Here is a 20,981-nt window from a genome sequence, read left to right as displayed (position 1 = left end):
CTGTGAGTGTTCACATACAGCTCTTTGCGTAGACGTATGTTTTTTATTTCTATTCAGCAAGTACCTTGGAGTGGAATTGCTGGGTCATATGCTAACTGCATGTTTAACTTTTTTTTTTTAAAATAAATCTATTTATTTATTTATTTATTTTTGGCTGCGTTGGGTCTTTGTTGCTGTGCGTGGGCTTTCTCTAGTTGCAGCGAGTGGGGGCTACTCTTCGTTGCGGTGCACGGGCTTCTCATTGCAGTGGCTTCTCTTGTTGCGGAGCATGGTCTGTAAGTGTGCGGGCTTCAGTAGTTGTGGCACACGGGCTCAGTAGTTGTGGCTCGTGGGCTCTTGAGCTCAGGCTCAGTAGTTGTGGTGCACGGGCTTAGTTACTCTGCGGCACGTGGGATCTTCCCGGACCAGGAATGGAACCTGTGTCCCCTGCATTGGCAGGCGTATTCTTAACCACTGCACCACCAGGGAAGCCCCTGTTTAACTTTTTAAGAACTGCTAAAATGTTTTCCAAAGTGGCTGAACCATTTGGTAATTCACACCAGCGATATACCTAAGTTCTGATTGCTTCATCTTCTTGGCAACATATTATATTGCCAGTCTTTTAAAATTTTACCATTCTAGTGGGTGTGTGGTGGTATCTTATTGTGGTTTTAATTTACATTTCCCTATTTGCCAGTGATGTTGACTATGTTTTCATGTGTGTATGTACCATCTGTATATCTTCTTTAGTTAATTACCTGTTCAAGTATTTGTGCATTTTTGTTGGATTATCTTCTTTTTATTGATTTGTAAAAATTCTTTATTCTGGATACAAAACCTTTGTCAGATTCATCTGTTGCAAATATTTCAGGTATGTGGCTTGCCTTTTCATTTCCGTAACAGCATCCTTGGAAGAGCAAAAGTTTTCCTTTTGATGAAATCAGATTTGTTGGGTTTTTTTCCTTTATAGTTTGAACTTTTTGTGTCCTATTTAGAAATCTTTCCTAACTCAAGTAACTAAGACTTTCTCTTACATTTTCTTATAAAAGTTTTATAGTTTTAGGTCCTGCATTAGGTCTGTGATCCAGTTTGTTAATTTTTGTGTATGGTGTGATGTAAGGATCAATGTTTATTTTGATTACATATAATTATTCAGCTGTTTCAGCATGATTTATTGAAAAGACTGTCCTTTCTCCATTAAACTGCCTTGATGTCTTTGCCAAAAGCCAATTAAGTTGTATATGTGAGGGTCTATTTCTGGACTTTCATTCTGTTCTATTACTATTACGTCTGCCTTTATACCACTGTCTTGATTTTTGTGGCTTTATAATAAGTCTTGAAATCATATAAATTTGTTCTTCTTTTTCAGATTGTTTTGGCTATTCTAGGTCATATTCCATATGAATTTTAGGATTAGTTTAATTTCTACTGAAAGCCTGCTAAAAGTTTTATTGGGATTTTTTTTTTTAATCTCTAGATCAAGTTGGGGAGAAGTGACATGTTAACAATATTGAGTCTTCTGATCTATGAGCATCATATAACCTTTTCTTGTTCAGTGTTTAATATGTTCTTTTCCCATCCAGTATATTTTTCATCTCAGAAGTTCAAGTTATAATCTCTAGGGTTTGGTTTGGGTCTTTTTTCTATCTTCCATCTTTCTCTTCAGCATACTCATCATTCACTTCTTGAATACTTGGAGTGTTCTTATGACAGCTATTGTAATACCCTTGTCTTGTGATTCTAGCATATGTATCATTTCTGCATTCTGTCATCTGTCATTTCTGAATTGGCTCCTACTGATTGGTTTTTCTCCTAATTACAAGTCACATTTTTCTGCTTCTTTGTGTATCTGGTAATTTTTTATTGGATGGGAGATGCTGAATTATATATAGTTGGCTGAATCTCTTTTTCTTCCTTCCTCCCTCCCTCCCTCCCTCCCTCCCTCCCTTCCTTCTTCCTTCCTTCCCTCCCTCCCTGCTGTCTATGTATAATTTATTGGGGGGGGGTAGGAATGTAATTAAATTACCTGAAATTGCTTTGATTATTTCTGTGTTTAGTTTAGGTTTCATTAGGCTGATTTAGAAAAGCCTTAAGTCTGTTGGCCCTGCTAGGCAGTACCTTTCTGAGGGTATTGATGGGACTTGATGTCCTATGTGTTAGGATGTCTTTACACTGTAGCTGGTGGGAACACAAACTATTTTGCCCCAGTATAAAATGCCTAGTGTTTGTTCTGCCTACTCCTTTCAGGTAGGTTTTCTCCTGGGCCTTGGTGGTCCCCTCACATACGTGAGCCAGATCGCTACCTAGCCTAAGACTCAAAGCGACCTCTGCAGGTCTCCGGCTTCTTCTCTCTCTGCAGCTGCCTCTTCACTTGTACTTTTCCCCCACGAATTCCGGACACCTGGCCTCCATGAATTCCAAACTCTGTCTTCTCAGCACAGGGAGACCTCCAGGCTCAATGTGGACTCTCCCTCCCTGTACTGCAGCCTGGGCTTTATTTTGACAGTGAGCTCAGGCACTTGTAGGGCTCACTTTGTTTCCCGTCTCTCAGGGAGCACTGTCCTCTGAGCTTGTTGTTCAGTGTCTGAAAGCTGTTGTTTTATATACTTTGTCCAGTTTTTCAGTTGTTTAAAGCAGGAGAGATTATTTTTCAATCCCTGTTTAATTAGCATCACGTCTGGAAGCAGAAGTTTTGCTACTCTTTTAAATTCTTTCATCGTGTGTCCCTGCTTTCATGTTTTTATACCTTTTAAAATCTGAGCTCACCAACGACTTCCTGTAAAGCCCCATTACTTCACTAGAACTCACTGTCTCTTTTCCACTCTAGTGGGCATTAATTATAGTCTTGCGGTCAGAGTTTTACTTTTTAGAATATCCTGTAAAATTCTCCTTAATTTAATTTATCATAACTATATGGCACGTGTACCACATGCTACTGCTGCTAGATGCTAAAGATGCAAAATAAGATATTGGATTATACCTGATATTTTTCTGAATTTTTGAAATCTGTAATTTTAAGGTCTAGAGAGGTGCTTTTCAGAATGTAGTCAGCATACCGGTACTAGTCTGTGAAGCATTTGTGATGATGGACAACACAACAGCACATTGTTTAGCTCCCCTAGATTTTTTTTTTTTCCTAAAGGAGGACTTTCTTGAAGGAAGCAGTGTGTTGGTTTATATGTTGGCAAAAGCTCCTTCTCTCATTGCAGGCAGGTTCAAACAATTCATAGACCAGCTCCTTCAGTAGCCCTGGTCTAGAGTACACATGTGAGGATGCTAGTATCCACTTCCGTGGCTATTAAGAACTCTCAGCATGGAGTTCCCAGCAGTTTATTCCATTGAAAAGATTATTTCTTCTTAGTTAAACTAATTCCCAAGGAATTCTTTTTGTGGCTAATAATTGGCTTTTGGAATTTCTTAACAAACACAGTTAATGTTAATTAATGTTAATTTTCATTTTTATGGTCAGTTTGGTCAGTTTTGTTTTTATGCTGGCAGACTTGGAATTGGGACCACTTTCGCAATAGAGAAGGCCCGTGGGACACCATTTTGCTCACTGCTGAGAGGAGGAAGTAAGGGAGCTTAAGGATTCTTCCCTGGAATTGGAATTATACCCAATTTATTTTTTTGATGTCCTAGAAAGAGATCTTCCCTTCCTTATTCACAAGTAGATATTTTTTCCTCTCTTCTTTGCCCTCATCCTGACAAGATTTATTTTATCTCAGTGCATGATCCCCCATCCTCATCTCCTTTCCATTTTTTGACTGGTTTCTGAGTCTCTTTCTCTCTGATTTGCCATTGGTAATTGGCACCACCTAACCAGAAGATGGTTGTAACACACGTTAGTAAAGATCTAGAATGGGAGCGTGTGAGAACCTCTTGAAAAGACCTGTGTTTTCTTTCTTTTTCAGTGGAAAGCTCTCCAGAGAGCCTAGAGAATGAAGATTTTTCTAGTAGCCATGCTATTACAGTGTTCAAAGATAAGAGTCAGGGAGCCATGGACCAGCTGTCTTTGATTTTGTCTCCTGAGCACCAGATTTCTCAGAAGCTCTACATTCCTCGAAGCACAGCCACTGCTGCCTTAGGAGCTGCTGCGCGGCTGGCCACATCCAGGAGACTCCTGCACTGGTACCCCAGTGTGAAAAGGATGGAAGCATGAGAGAGCAGGGAGGAAAAAATAAACTAGATGCTTAGGGCCTGGTGACCTCCCAGGCCAAAAGAGAAGGAGGTATTGAGACAAAGTAGTATTTTGATAGTTGATGCTTTTGTCTTTCTGTGTGACTCTGTTAGCTTTGTTATGCGAACAGTCCCCTTTGTTGTGTAAGTATTGATGTTTAATGTTAATTTTCATTTTTGTGGATGTTACTTTTTCTGTATGGTTTTGTTCACCTTTGTTCAATGTAGTAGTTTAAAGGAGTTTTTGTGTTTCCATAAATGTTTTTTTTTTTTAACATCTTTATTGGGGTATAATTGCTTTACAATGGTGTGTTAGTTTCTGTTTTATAACAGTGTATAAATGTTTTTCTTGTATATATCATGACTGATAAAGGTAAACTGAAAAACTAATGTTTTGTGATCCATATGTGGTAAGACAAAAATTCTCACATCCCTATTTCCAGAAAAAGGATGTCTGAATTTTAAGGCTGCCTTTTCTCATTTGAAAACTTCTATATCATAGAGAGAATCAAGGGCTCCAATCTTTACCATCATTATTTCTTTGAAATACTAGGATCAGTAAGAAAATCCACACCATGAAGCTTTGGTCATGTGAACCCTTTTACATTAAAAAAAAAATTAAGCTATCTTTCAATGTAGGCAATTTCTTGAAGACTGACAGCAAAATTATAGAGACCGATTGTTGAAACTTAGCTGAGCCATCTCTGTAAGTCATCATAGTTCCCTGGAGCCTTAATGTAACAATAGTTAAACAGTGGTATTGTTTAAGCATTTATATAACATGATGTTCTCTGAAGTCCAATTTATTATGTGACATTCTGTTTAGCTCATAGTATAAACCATCAGGAGAAAAGACTGAAAGGTGAAATTAAAGAATGTGAGTGATACAAATTTCTTTGTGATAAAATACCAGACTTATACCCAAATGTAAAAAATCCAATACAGAAGCATTTCTTAGTGGTAAAATTAGAGAAAGAGGTGTGAATTACTGGCACGCTGCCTATGACTAGGTTCTCACCCTTCTAGCCCCTCTTCTAAGGCCTCCTGTTTTGGCGTTAAATGGCAGAACTGGCCCCTAGTTCCTTTCTCTCTTTCTACAGTAAGGAATGTCTCCTCTTTCCTTCTCAGTTACTTAATCAGCAAAATGTCCACTGAGGAAGGGAGTGAGATGAGAGTAAATATCAGAGTGCATTTCAATGTAGAGTATTACTGGTTGAAACTTCTTTCTTAGAATGAAGTGATCATGAAACAAAGTTTAACCCAAAGTCTCTAACTACTGAGTGTTTTGGTTCAAAAACTTTAGAGAAAACATGTTAAATGCAGTAAAATTTTAAAATCCAGATTTACCTTTAATTCCAACATATCTATAAGAATGATGGTATACTAATTGACCAAAAAACTGTAGTCTGGAAACGTCAGTGATAGTTGACCCGGAAAGAACAGGTTTGCCATTGGGGTTTTTGTGATTTTCCATCAGACATCTTTATTGGAGAAGACAGTTGGAGAGTTATATGGAGGATCAATGAACAGTTAAATATCACATGACAGTTAAATTTCGTATGTGATACTCAACCGTGATATGAACTGGAAAAGCTGTTTTTCATACAAGTTTAGATAATTATCCACAATTTGTTTCTAAAGAAGAAAATTCATTTTGGATGATGCTTCTTAGAATTCACTCTTTAGAGAAAAAACCCAGAATATTGAGTTATATTCATCACTTCTCAAGATGGACAATTATTGGGTTTCCGGCAGGGTGAATCTGGTAGAAGCAGTATTTACATATTTAGTAGGTCAAACCGTAACCCTCTCTATAATGGCACAAAACCACCAGCAGGAACTCTACCAACACCGGGTAACCTGACAGCAACTAATTTCACACTTTGCCAGTTAGATGGGAATAATGGAATCACTGTGCTAATAAGGCTCTTTCAGAATCCTATCCATTTGCAAATCGCCACACAGAGAATCATTTAGACAGACCCATGTCAGACTAATGAGTGTCAACACACTTTGACAGAACCCTGTTTAGTAATGAATAGTTAAGATCCTATTTGAATTAGCAGAGTAAAGAATGAACCTTTGGAGGCTCGTACATGTTGACTACTTGACTTTGACTAGGACAGCCAATCTGCCAATATGTTTCCCTACCTTCTCCCAGAAGGTGTGCTTTGTTTGGTAGTTAACTGAAATAGCTCAAAGCATCAAACAAATTTAATAGATCATTTGAAAATGAATAAATAGGTTTCTGTATATGGGCAGGGATAGCAATAAGAAATGTTCAAAAGATCGGGAGATGCTCGTGGTTAAGGGTTAATTATATTTTATTGACAAAAGATGGGTTGATATCTACTATACTTAGAACAGGCCCTCCCCCCGCCCATATTTTTGGTGTTAAGGATCTATTAGAAGTAGTGATGGTCCCCAAGAAATGTTGACTGGGAAGTGGGGGCCTGAGGTGTGTGTTGAGGGAATGGGGGTGAGAACACACAGGAGAATCCTGGTTGTAAACTCCTTAGGGGTAGAATAGAGAGCGGCTTTACTATTAGCCACTCAGGTTTTAACTCCAGTGGCTTGTGCCAGTACCCCTTTCCCATCCAAAAACACACCATGGGATATCAAAAGAGGGCCATTCCAGCTGAGTGAGCCATGCCTTTCCCCTCTCTCTCTCACACATTTGAGATGCCAGTTGTCCATTTCAAGGTATGGGGATAACTAGAGACTTCTGCCTGCAGTCAGACTATGTCTAACCTAAAGACTTAGAATTGTAGAATTTTGGTGTAGCAGGGACCTCAGATGAGGAAATTTGAAACCTAGAAAGACTGACTTGCCTATGGTCACACAGCTTAAATTCCCATTTCTGCTGACTCCTAGCTCCTCAGGGCCCTTTCCACAGGAAAAATATTGCAACATCATCTTGTGTCATGTAAATGATTTGATGCCAGAAGACACAGTTTGGGCATAAGTCCAAAAGAATGGTGGTTCTGATAGATAGCTGAGCAGCCCCTGGTGTTGGTGGGGAGAGGGATTGATTTACAAAGATCTCATATTTTTGAATGTGGATAGATTAAATAACAGTGGGCCAGTTATACAGCTGAAGAATCTGAATCAGGGTGGGGGGCATCTTCAGGGTTGAGAAACTAAAATATTACAGAGCAGTCCTTCTGAGGCTTCCTATTAACATTTATACTAGGTAGCAAGGCCTTTCTAACAAACTGTTGGTATCTTTTCAGAATTAAATTCATTTTACTTATGTATACAGTGCCACATTATTCATAATTTTGCAGGAGCCATCACTAAGACATTTAAAAGATTTCATTTCTGATGGCTCGTTCAGATCTTGACGTTTTCCAAGATGCCAACCAAGGCGCCTGTCAGCTAAATTTGTCCGTGTGCTTTGAACGCAGCCCTGTTCCTAACAGGTGTCATTTGTCTCATTTAGTCAGTCACCAGTTGGCCTAGTAAGTTCTTGTTGTCATTAGCCTTTTGGAACCAGAATACTTTAAACTCTGCCATTCTTTTTTTTTTTTTTCTTTTTAAAATAGACTTTATTTTTTAGAACAGTTTTAGATGCACAGCAACACTGAGCAGAAGATACAGAGATTTCCCATATGCCCCCTGCCCCAACACATGCACAGCCTCCCCATTATCCACATCCCCCATCACAGTGGTGCATTTGTTACAGTCGATGAACCAACACTGACACATCATTACCACCCAAAGTCCACAGTTTACATTAGGGTTCATCCTTGGCTTTGTATATCCTATGGGTTTGGTTAAATGTATAATGACATGTATCCACCATTATAGTATCATACAGAGTAGCTTCACTGCCCTAAAACCCTCTGTGCTCTGCCTATTCATCCCTCCTTCCCCCACCCCCTTCCCCTGGCAACCAAGTGTTAATTTTTTTTTTTTTTTTTTTCCGGCAGCGGGCCTCTCCCGCAGCGGAGCACAGGCTCCGGACGCGCAGGCTCAGCAGCCATGGCTCTCGGGCCCAGCCGCTCCGCGGCATGTGGGATCTTCCCGGACCGGGGCACGAACCCGTGTCCCCTGCATCGGCAGGCGGACTCTCAACCACTGCGCCACCAGGGAAGCCCTGTTAATCTTTTTAAAACTTAAAAATGTTTATTATTTAAAGAAATAGACTAATATCTTCAGTCCCGCTGCCTGGGTTTGGATCTCCTCCCTACCATGGCTGTGTAACCAATGGCAAATGGATTAACTTGCTTAAGCCTCTGTCTTCTTATCTGTAAAGTGGAGGTGCTAATAGTATCTATGTTGTAAGACTGCTGAAAGATAATCTAAAATTTGAGAAGCGTTCAGCCGGGCACCTGGCACTTAGTAAACACAAATCCAGGTACGTATAGTTACCATGGTTATCATCTGTCATCTTGTCATCTCTGTGGAGGCTGCCTTTCATTGTCCCAGTGTGCGTCTCACATTCATCCCTCCAGAGGAAATCTGATTGGGTGACGTTGTCATTATCCAATATGGAGCATCTCTGTTAGACAGACTCTCACAGACCCATATCATGGGTGGTTGGTCATTCTGATGTCCAGCCTATCCATAGCCACTTTGGGCTTGGGTCCCACCCCCAGACTAAACCACTGGCACCAGAAGCATAGTCCAGTGATATGACACAAGACAGAACAAGAACCGCCCCCCACCATTGTAACCACTTTCCTCAGAGGAGGGCTCTGGGGGTAGCAGGCACTCAGAACTCTTTGGCTTGTGCAGTACAGTTGGTTAGGAAAGGAAAAGAATCCAGAAAGAGCCTGGAAGAAAATGAGGGGGGACTTCCCTGGCGGTCCAGTGGCTAAGACTCTGTGCTCCCAGTGCAGGGGGCCCGGGGCTCGATCCCCGGTCAGAGAACTAGGTCCCACATGCCACAACTAAAGATCCCGCATGCTGCAACTAAGACCCGGCACAGCCAAATAAATAAATATATATTTTAAATGAGGGAACAAGGGATTAAAAACTCTATTATTATTGGTTTAGTGTTGTTGGGAGGATTAATGGAATCAATCCACATACAGTATTTCTCGAAGTGCTGGGTGAATTGTAAGCACTCAGTATGTGGTAGCCTTGAGGATGGCAATGATGATGGTGGTGATGACGATTATGACTGTTACCAGGTCTATTTGAGGCTGAAGAACAGGTACAGGTAGAATGATGGGGAGAGGGAGATAAAGGACAGATTGTACTCAAGAGAAGGGCCATTAGGGGTTTAAGGTTTCAAAGCAGGAGTAGCTCCTGGGGATGTAACAGCCCAAACCGAGGTACTAAAAGTGGCAGTGTGACATGCATACACCTGGCAGCTCCTTCCTCCCTGCACCTACAGATAGACTGAGTGTCCAAGATGTGTATTCTCCTAGGGTCTCACCCAGTGCACACTCCTCCTGCCTCGGATCCATGGGGAGTGCTCTGCCACTACCTGATGCCTTTTCAGAGGTACCCAATTCTCTCCCCTCCTAGGACCTCAGAAAGGGGCCAGTGTTTGAGGTCCTCCTGCCTCAGAGAATGAGTGTTCCTGCAGAGCCACTGGATGGCACGTACTGGCAACTGGTGCGAGCTTGGGCTGCGGGGAAGGTTGCAGAACAGGAGACTATAGCCTGGCACAGATGCCCAATTCCCAGCTAAGGGAGGGGTCGTGGTAGATGGGAAGCAGTCGTGCTTCCATCGTTTATTATTTTATTAACCACTTAGGGTACTGTATGCAGTGAGCATCACCTGGTTTCATCTCTAGTTTTCCTGTTTGCGATTCCTTCCTGCTTTTTATTTTTATTTTTTTTTACATCTTTATTGGAGTATAATTGCTTTACAATGGTGTGTTAGTTTCTGCTTTATAACAAAGTGAATCAGTTATACATATACATATGTTCCCATATCTCTTCCCTCTTGAGTCTCCCTCCCTCCCACCCTCCCTATCCCACCCCTCCAGGCGGTCACAGAGCACCGAGCTGATCTCCCTGTGCTATGCGGCTGCTTCCCACTAGCTATCTACCTTACGTTTGGTAGTGTATATATGTCCATGCCACTCTCTCGCGCTTTGTCACAGCTTACCCTTCCCCCTCCCCATATCCTCAAGTCCATTCTCTAGAACGTCTGTGTCTTTATTCCTATCTTACCCCTAGGTTCTTCATGACATTTTTTTCCCTTAAATTCCATATATATGTGTTAGCATATGGTATTTGTCTTTCTTTTTCTGACTTACTTCACTCTGTATGACAGACTCTAGGTCTATCCACCTCATTACAAATAGCTCAATTTCATTTCTTTTTATGGCGGAGTAATATTCCATTGTATATATGTGCCACATCTTCTTTATCCATTCATCTGATGATGGACACTTAGGTTGTTTCCATCTCCCGGCTGTTGTAAATAGAGCTGCAATGAACATTTTCGTACATGACTCTTTTTGAATTATGGTTTTCTCAGGGTATATGCCCAGTAGTGGGATTGCTGGGTCATATGGTAGTTCTATTTGTAGTTTTTTAAGGAACCTCCATACTGTTCTCCATAGTGGCTGTATCAATTCACATTCCCACCAGCAGTGCAAGAGGGTTCCCTTTTCTCCACACCCTCTCCAGCATTTATTGTTTCTAGATATTTTGATGATGGCCATTCTGACTGGTGTGAGATGATATCTCATTGTAGTTTTGATTTGCATTTCTCTAATGATTAGTGATGTTGAGCATTCTTTCATGTGTTTGTTGGCAGTCTGTATATCTTCTTTGCAGAAATGTCTATTTAGGTCTTCTGCCCATTTTTGGATTGGGTTGTTTGTTCTTTTGTTATTGAGCTGCATGAGCTGCTTATAAATTTTGGAGATTAATCCTTTGTCAGTCGCTTCATTTGCAAGTATTTTCTCCCATTCTGAGGGTTGTCTTTTGGTCTTGTTTATGGTTTCCTTTGCTGTGCAAAAGCTTTGAAGTTTCATTAGGTCCCATTTGTTTATTTTTGTTTTTATTTCCATTTCTCTAGGAGGTGGGTCAAAAAGGATCTTGCTGTGATTTATGTCATAGAGTGTTCCGCCTATGTTTTCCTCTAAGAATTTGATAGTTTCTGGCCTTACATTTACGTCTTTAATCATTTTGAGCTTATTTTTGTGTATGGTGTTAGGGAGTGATCTAATCTCATACTTTTGCATGTACTGGTCCAGTTTTCCCAGTACCACTTATTGAAGAGGCTGTCCTTTCTCCACTGTACATTCCTGCCTCCTTTATCAAAGATAAGGTGACCATATGGGCGTGGGTTTATCTCTGGGCTTTCTATCCTGTTCCATTGATCTATATTTCTGTTTTTGTGCCAGTACCATACTGTCTTGATTACTGTAGCTTTGTAGTATAGTCTGAAGTCAGGGAGCCTGATTCCTCCAGCTCCGTTTATTGTTCTCAAGATTGCTTTGGCTATTCGGGGTCTTTTGTGTTTCCGTACAAATTGTGAAATTTTTTGTTCTAGTTCTGTGAAAAATGCCAGTGGTGGTTTGATAGGGATTGCATTGAATCTGTAGATTGCTTTGGGTAGTAGAGTCATTTTCACAATGTTGATTCTTCCAATCCAAGAACATGGTATATCTTTCCATCTGTTTGTATCATCTTTAATTTCTTTCATCAGTGTCTTATAATTTTCTGGATACAGGTCTTTTGTCTCCTTAGGTAGGTTTATTCCTAGATATTTTATTCTTTTTGTTGCAGTGGTAAATGGGAGTGTTTTCTTGATTTCACTTTCAGATTTTTCATCATTAGTGTATAGGAATGCCAGAGATTTCTGTGCATTAATTTTGTATCCTGCTACTTTACCAAATTCATTGATTAGCTCTAGTAGTTTTCTGGTAGCATCTTTTGGATTCTCTATGTATAGTATCATGTCATCTGCAAAGAGTGACAGCTTTACTTCTCCTTTTCCGATTTGGATTCCTTTTATTTCCTTTTCTTCTCTGATTGCTGTGGCTAAAACTTCTAGAACTATGTTGAATAAGACTGGTGAGAGTGGGCAACCTTGTCTTGTTCCTGATCTTAGTGGAAATGCTTTCAGTTTTTCACCATTAAGAACGATGTTGGCTGTGGGTTTGTCATACATGGCCTTTATTATGTTGAGGAAAGTTCCCTCTATGCCTACTTTCTGTAGGGTTTTTATCATAAATGGGTGTTGAATTTCGTCAAAAGCTTTCTCTGCATCTATTGAGATGATCATATGGTTTTTCTCCTTCAGTTTGTTAATATGGTGTATCACGTTGATTGATTTGCGTATATTGACGAATCCTTGCATTCCTGGAATAAACCCCACTTGATCATGGTGTATGATCCGTTTAATGTGCCGTTGGAGTCTGTTTGCTAATATTTTGTTGAGGATTTTTGCATCTATGTTCATCAGTGATATCGGCCTGTAGTTTTCTTTCTTTGTGACATCCTTGTCTGGTTTTGGTATCAGGGTGATGGTGGCCTCGTAGAATGAGTTTTGGAGTGTTCCTCCCTCTGCTGTATTTTGGAAGAGTTTGAGAAGGACAGGTGTTAGCTCTTCTCTAAATGTTTGTTAGAAATTGCCTGTGAAGCCATCTGGTCCTGGGCTTTTGTTTTTTGGAAGATTTTTAATCACAGTTTCAATTTCAGTGCTTGTGATTGGTCTGTTCATATTTTCTGTTACTTCCTGATTCAGTCTTGGCAGGTTGTGCATTTCTAAGAATTTGTCCATTTCTTCCAGGTTGTCCATTTTATTGGCATAGAGTTGCTTGTAGTAATCCCTCATGATCTTTTGTATTTCTGCAGTGTCCGTTGTTACTTCTCCTTTTTCATTTCTAATTCTATTGATTTAAGTCTTCTCCCTTTTTTTCTTGATGAGTCTGGCTAATGGTGTATCAGTTTTGTTTATCTTTTCAAAGAACCAGCTTTTAGTTTTATTGATCTTTGCTATCATTTCCTTCATTTCTTTTTCATTTATTTCTGATCTGTTTTTTATGATTTCTTTCCTTCTGGTAGCTTTGGGGGTTTTTTGTTCTTCTTTCTCTAATTGCTTTAGGTGCAAGGTTAGGTTGTTTATTCGAGATGTTTCCTGTTTCTTAAGGTAGGATTGTATTGCTATAAACTTCCCTCTTAGAACTGCTTTTGCTGCATCCCATAGGTTTTGGGTCGTCGTGTCTCCATTGTCATTTGTTTCTAGGTATTTTTTTATTTCCTCTTTGATTTCTTCAGTGATCACTTCTTTATTAAGTAGTGTATTGTTTAGCCTCCATGTGTTTGTATTTTTTACAGATCTTTTCCTGTAATTGATATCTAGTCTCATAGTGTTGTGGTCAGAAAAGATACTTGAAACAATTTCAGTTTTCTTAAATTTACCAAGGCTTGATTTGTGACCCAAGATATGATCTATCCTGGAGAATGTTCCATGAGCACTTCAGAAGAAAGTTTATTCTGTTGTTTTTGGATGGAATGTCCTATAAATATCAGTTAAGTCCATCTTGTTTAATGTATCATTTAAAGCTTGTGTTTCCTTATTTATTTTCATTTTGGATGATCTGTCCATTGGTGAAAGTGGGGTGTTAAAGTCCCCTACTAGGAATGTGTTACTGTTGATTTCCCCTTTTATGGCTGTTAGTATTTGCCTTATGTATTGAGGTGCTCCTATGTTGGGTGCATAAATATTTACAATTGTTATATCTTCTTCTTGGATCGATCCCTTGATCATTATGTAGTGTCCTTCTTTGTCTCTTGTAATAGTCTTTATTTTAAAGTCTGTTTTGTCTGATATGAGAATTGCTACTCCAGCTTTCTTTTGGTTTCCATTTGCATGAAATATCTTTTTCCATCCCCTTACTTTCAGTCTGTATGTGTCTCTAGGTCTGAAGTGGGTCTCTTGTAGACAGCATATATATGGGTCTTGTTTTTGTATCCATTCAGCCAATCTGTGTCTTTTGGTGGGAGCATTTAGTCCATTTACATTTAAGGTAATTATCGATATGTATGTTCCTATTTCCATTTTCTTAATTGTTTTGGGTTCGTTATTGTAGGTCTTTTCCTTCTCTTGTGTTTCTAGTCTAGAGAAGTTCCTTTAGCATTTGTTGTAAAGCTGGTTTGGTGGTGCTGAACTCTCTCAGCTTTTGCTTGTCTGTAAAGGTTTTAATTTCTCCATCAAATCTGAATGAGATCCTTGCTGGGTAGAGTAATCTTGGTTGCAGGTTTTTCTCCTTCATCACTTTAAATATGTCCTGCCAGTCCCTTCTGGCTTGCAGAGTTTCTGCTGAAAGATCAGCTGTTAACCTTATGGGGATTCCCTTGTGTGTTATTTGTTGTTTTTCCCTTGCTGCTTTTAATATATTTTCTTTGTATTTAATTTTTGACAGTTTGATTAATATGTGTCTTGGCATATTTCTCCTTGGATTTATCCTGTATGGGACTCTCTGTGCTTCCTGGACTTGATTACCTATATCCTTTCCCATATTAGGGAAGTTTTCAACTATAATCTCTTCAAATATTTTCTCAGTCCCTTTCTTTTTCTCTTCTTCTTCTGGGACCCCTATAATTCGAATGTTGGTGTGTTTAATGTTGTCCCAGAGGTCTCTGAGACTGTCCTCAATTCTTTTCATTCTTTTTTCTTTATTCTGCTCTGCGGTAGTTATTTCCACTATTTTATCTTCCAGGTCACTTATCCGTCCTCCTGCCTCAGTTATTCTGCTATTGATCCCATCTAGAGTATTTTTAATTTCATTTATTGTGTTGTTCATCATTGTTTGTTTCATCTTTAGTTCTTCTAGGTCCTTGTTAAATGTTTCTTGCATTTTTTCTATTCTATTTCCAAGATTTTGGATCATCTTTACTATCATTATTCTGAATTCTTCTTCAGGTAGACTGCCTATTTCCTCTACATTTGTTAGGTCTGGTGGGTTTTTACCTTGCTCCTTCATCTGCTGTGTTTCTTTGTCTTCTCATTTTGTTTATCTTACTGTGTTTGGGGTCTCCTTTTTGCAGGCTGCAGGTTCGTAGTTCCCGTTGTTTTTTGTGTCTGTCCCCAGTGGCTAAGGTTGGTTCCGTGGGTTGTGTAGGCTTCCTGGTGGAGGGGACTAGTGCCTGTGTTCTTGTGGATAAGGCTGGATCTTGTCTTTTTGGTGGGCAGGTCCACGTCTGGAGGTGTGTTTTGGGGTGTCTGTGGACTTATTATGATTTTAGGCAGCCTCTCTGATAATGGGTGGGGTTGGGTTCCTGTCTTGCTAGTTATTTAGCATAGGATGTCCAGCACTGTAGCTTGCTGGTCATTGAGTGAAGCTGGGTGCTGGTGTTAAGATGGAGATCTATGGGAGATTTTCGCCATTTGATATTATGTGGAGCTGGGAGGTCTCTTGTGGACCAGTGTCCTGAAGTTGGCTCTCCCACCTCAGAGGCACAGCACTGACTCCTGGCTGCAACACCAAGAGCCTTTCATCCACACAGCTCAGAATAAAAGGGAGAAAAAGTAGAAAGAAAGAATTAGTAAAAGTAGAAAGAAAGAAAGAAAGAAAGAAAGGAGGGAGGAAGGGAGGGAGGGAGGGAGGAAGGAAGGAAGGAAGGAGGGAAGGAAGGAAAAAAAGAAAGAAGATAAAATAAAATTAAGATAAAATATAATAAAGTTACTAAAATAAAAAATAATTATTAAGAGAAAAAAAACGGACGGATAGAACCCTAGGACAAATGGTGGAAGAAAAGCTATACAGACAAAATCTCACACAGAAGCATACATATACACACTCACAAAAAGAGGAAACGGGGAAAAAATCATAAATCTTGCTCTCAACGTCCACCTCCTCAATTTGGGATGATTCGTTGTGTATTCATGTATTCCACAGATGCAGGGTACATCAAGTTGATTGTGGAGCTTTAATCCGATGCTTCTGAGGCTGCTGGGAGAGATTTCCCTTTCTCTTCTTTGTTCTCACAGCTCCCAGGGGCTCAGCTTTGGATTTGGCCCCGCCTCTGCATGTAGGTGGCTGGAGGGCATCTGTTCTTCGCTCAGACAGGACGGGGTTAAAGGAGCCGCTGATTCGGGAGCTCTGGCTCACTCAGGCTGGGGAGAGGGAGGGGCACGGAGTGCGGGGCGAGCCTGTGGCGGCAGCCGCCGGCGTGACGTTGCACCAGCCTGAAGCGCGCCGTGCGTTCTCCCGGGGGAGTTGTCCCTGGATCCCGGGACCATTGTCCCTGGATCCCGGGGCCGTGGCAGTGGCGGGCTGCACAGGCTCCCCGGAAGCGGGGTGTGGATAGTGACCTGTGCTCGCACACAGGCTTCTTGTTGGCGGCAGCAGGAGCCTTTAGCGTCTCATGCCCGTCTCTGGGGTCCGCGCTTTTAGCTGCGGCTCGCGCCCGTCTCTGGAGCTCCTTTAAGCAGCGCTCTTAATCCCCTCTCCTCCCGCACCAGGAAACAAAGAGGGAAGAAAAAGTCTCTTGCCTCTTCGGCAGCTCCAGACTCTTTCCCGGACTCCCTTCCGGCTAGCCGTGGTGCACTAACCCCCTGCAGGTTGTGTTCACGCCGCCAACGCCAGTCGGTGCTCCGACTGAAGCCCAAGCCTCAACTCCCAGCCCCGCCCGCCCCGGCAGGTGAGCAGACAAGCCTCTCGGGCAGGTGAGTGCCGGTCGGCCCTGATCCTCTGTGCGGGAATCTCTCCGCTTTGCCCTCCACACCCTGTTGCTGTGCTCTCCTCCGCGGCTTCGAAGCTCCCCCCTCCGCCACCCGCAGTCTCTGCCCGCGAAGGGCCTTCCTAGTGTGAGAAAACCTTTCCTCCTTCACAGCTCCCTCCCACTGGTGTAGGTCCCGTCCCTATCCTTTTGTCTCTTTATTTTTTTGCCCTACCCAGGTACGTGGGGAGTTTCTTGCTTTGGGGAGGTCTGAGGGCTTCTGCCAGCGTTCAGTAGGTGTTCTGTAGGAGTTGTTCCACGTGTAGATGTATTTCTGGTGTATCTGTGGGGAGGAAGGTGATCTCCGCGTCTTACTCTTCCGCCATCTTCCCGGAAGCCCCAAACTCTGCCATTCTTAACCACGTAGACAGAAATTGTTTTAACTTCTCAGGCAAGGACTTCTCTAACTTTAGAAGTATCATCGTGTGCCACTTTTCACATGAAATTGAGTGTTTGACATACCCCAAAACTGAGTAGAGAATTTATTCATAGCTAAATTTTCTTGATTATAAGCATAGATATCAGGAAATGCTTTTATCTTTCTGTCTGGTGTAAAGTTTGTTTTATATTTCTGTTAAATTTTTAAAATGTTTTTTAGTTTATGGAAAAATGGTTATATAGGAAACAATGTTTACTTGATTATTGCTTCTTGGTGCAATTTAGATAAATAATTTGATGAGGAAACCAAAATATTACTCTATTTCTGCCTTCTAAACTTATGTTATGGAACTAATGGGAAGTTATTGGGCTCAAAGAATTACGATTAGCCTAATCTTTGGAGTTTGTAACAGCATTTTGTTTGATTTGTTTAAGTATTTATGAAGTTGGAATTTGTTTTGTCAAAAATGTCTAGGTTTTTTTTTTTTATAGTTTTTGTTGTGATAATTCTGCAGGAACGAAAATGTCACTTAAATATGTGACCCAAAGAGCTTAGTTGAGTAAAATACAAAATCTCTTGTGTAGTTGTGAAAACAAATATTTGACATTCTTCTTGACCAAAATATATGTCTTCATTTTTGGCATGACCTCTTTATTCTTCAAGTACTTCGGCCTTTGTAAACCTTTGCTGTATTGTAAATACTTTTATTCCATGAAATTGGAGATTCATTCACACTGGAGCCTTTTCTTAAGTACCTGGCAGACACATTTCAAAGACTTGTTTTCTTTCTCTCCTTCATAGCAACAGATCAAACCCTTCTAAACCATCTTCCAGTTTCTTAAATACTCTTTTGAGACTATTCCACACATGAATTACAAACCTAGGCCCATCTTGCTGTGACTGTAATTCAGTGCTCTTTCAGTCACTTCCTTGATTTCCTGGTTCCACATTCAGAGTCTGCTGCAGTAGCTCTTCTGCCTCGAGCAGAGTATTTCCAGGTGGTTCTCAACTCCATTTAAGTGATGTTTGGTATAAACTCTTCCTTAATCTGTCATTCCACAGGACCACAGGTAGAAACCAAAGACTGAGCTCAGTTCATTTCTTACTACAACAAATGACTCCTTGACAAAAGCATCCTGTTACTACAGTGTTGTTACTCATATGTTCTGGTGAAAAATCTCTTCTCATACCATGTGTATGACAATACCTGTCAATTAAATAAGACTGTGTATGAACCATTTAGAATACTATTAGGCAAAATATATCCCCATAGGATGTTCCATATTTCCTCCTCACAATACCTTCCTCCTTAACAGATACTGGTCTTTCCTTTTGCTTAGAAGGATGAAACTTAAGTAGACATACATGATATGGGCCAGAGCCACAAGTTTATCCTTTCTTTTCTGAATTTTAAAAGTAATAACATTCCTGTATTCATCTGGAGTGGGGCAGAGGCCTGTCAAATTCTACCTCCTAAATGTCTCATTAGTCCACCTATTTCTCTGTAGAGCTGCTGCCACCACCTTAATCAAATTGAGAGGAGAGGGGTAGAACATTTGGCTATAGTTAAGTGATAGCATCCTTCTTACATCTCACATTTTAGGCAGTGGAACAACTGTTTATGATCAGGTAGACTGTGTTTTTCAACAACTTTTTCTGCAGTTGATGCAGATTTATCTTTGTTAAACTGTTTGGATTCAGAAATATAACTCCACCAAAACTTTTTGGTCTTTATTTGGTTTCTACATGGAATTGACCCAACAGTTGACTTTACCCAGATTGATGAGGCTCAGCAAAGTTGCCTCAAAACTTGCGTTAAGAGAAAAATGGTGAGTTTTACAAAAAAAGCCAAATCAGTTCTAGCAAACATGTAATTATCAATAAACCAGCGTTCTGTACTGGCTTTGCTTAGAATCTTTTCAGATTTACAAAGTCATTCAACTTATTGTGGAAATTAGTTTTTGATATAAATTCTAGAGTTCTGCAGAATTTTTATCAAGTGTCTTGGCTAAGTTGAATGAAATTAACACTCACTGATGCTACCTTGTTCTTGTACCAGATCATAAGCATAGAATATTCTTGATACATAGTCTTATTAAAGACCATTTGCTTGGACTTCCCTGGTGGTGCAGTGGTTAAGAATCCACCTGCCAGTGCAGGGGACACGGGTTCGATCCCTGGTTCGGGAAGATCCCACATGCCGTGGAGCAGCTAAGCCCGTGCGCCGCAGCTACTGAGCCTGCACTGTAGAGCCCGTGCTCCACAACAGAGAAGCTATCACAATGAGAATCCCCTCACCACAACGAAGAGTAGCCCCCACTTGCTGCAACTAGAGAAAGCCTGTGTGCAGTAGTGAAGACCCAACACAGCCAAAAAATTAAAAAATTTAAAAAAAAAATATTCCCTGTCATTACCAAGAATGTGATTGTGGCACATGAGAAGATTTACATTAAAAAAAAAAAAAAGACCATTTGCTTGAACAACTTGGCAGAACCATCTGTTTGACCTGAATGTAATGTTTAAGAATTTCCAAGTTCTATATGCTGTGCATCAGTGATCCCTAACCATTTATGGGGTCATTAACTTTATTTTAAATAAATGTCAAACACTGAGGACCGTCTCCCCAGAAAGTGCATGTTCGTACAAAATTGTTCCCTGTTTTTTAGGAGTCTGTGACTCAAACCCACCCTACACATTCTTGAACAGGAAAATTGCCCTCCTCCCTGCCCACCACTTCCATCCCTGGTGTCCTGCCACCATCCCCTAGTTACCTCAGATATAAACCTAGGAGTAGAATCATTCTTGACTGCTCCCTGCCCTTCGTCCCACATCCAGCCCATCATAAAGGGCTGTCAAATTCTACCCCTAAATATCTCACCAGTCCTTCTATTTCTCTGTGGAGCTACTGCCACCACCTTAGGCCAAGGCACCTTCATGTCTTTTCTGTCAGGTGGTAGATGTTCAGTACATTTTATTGAGCGAATGAATAAACAGGACAGAGAATAAGATATAATTAAGGTCAATTGAAATCTTGATCTATTTTCTACAAGGTTATGTTCTGAATATCTATTAAACAGAACGCATTACTGGGAAGAGTCTAATCAAATACAAGCAAACAGCCCATTTAAACTTTGCATTTCGAATTGAATAAAGAGCAGATAAGACAGATCAGACAACTGAGTAGTAGAAGGACCAGAGATATTTTGTCCAGGTCACTCTTCTGCACAAACCGTATTCGGTTATTTTCCTGGTTTGGCTTGTGAAAGAAAGTGCCAAAATAAAATTTAAAAAAATTTAAGTTCAACATTTGCAGCTTCTCAGCAACCAGCCTCTTAGCCGTCTCTCAGAAAAATTTGATTTACCAAATTGGCTCCTTTTAGTTTATCGTTCTTTATTCTTGGAGCCTCACCTCTGACTTCCCATCTTATTTTCCAGAAAATTCTTTCAGCACCACAGACTCCAGTTCAGTGTTCAAACAAAAGAAATTGATTTAAGAGTGTTCTTTAGGGTTAATATATTAATTTGGACATAAACTGCTTTTGTGGACTTTCTGGTGACCTCTTAGTTGGGGCTAAATTGAGTTGTGTAATGAGAGAGAGGGAGAGGAGGGGGCAGGCTTGTGACAGCGCTATGTATGGTGTCAAATAATGGCCTCCAGGGGCAAGAGCAAAATGAAAGACACCAGAGAATCTACTCTTCTTACCAAGAACCTCCTTTTTAGTTTTTGGTGACTTTTATGCCATTAATACTTTTTAAGAATATATTGACTTGGAAGATTAATATTGTGAGGTTTTCCTGTTTTGAAT

General features: G+C 40.5%; 1 protein-coding gene across 1 annotated transcript in view; it reads left to right on the top strand.

The window, feature by feature from the left end:
* The window catches only part of TDRD5 (tudor domain containing 5), a 97,284-nt gene extending 92,526 nt beyond the window's left edge, over positions 1-4,758 (top strand). The window contains exon 17 of the mRNA XM_033428181.2: positions 3,891-4,758. Within this exon, the coding sequence (XP_033284072.1) occupies positions 3,891-4,138 (248 nt within the window). The 3' untranslated portion in view covers positions 4,139-4,758. The remainder of the gene's footprint in view (positions 1-3,890) is intronic.
* Positions 4,759-20,981: the final 16,223 nt, after the last annotated feature.

Source organism: Orcinus orca, chromosome 1, assembly GCF_937001465.1.
Source record: "Orcinus orca chromosome 1, mOrcOrc1.1, whole genome shotgun sequence".
NCBI classification, from domain to species: domain Eukaryota; kingdom Metazoa; phylum Chordata; class Mammalia; order Artiodactyla; family Delphinidae; genus Orcinus; species Orcinus orca.
The sequence above is the reverse complement of the archived record's forward strand: the minus strand, read 5'-3'. Positions and strand labels throughout refer to the sequence as shown.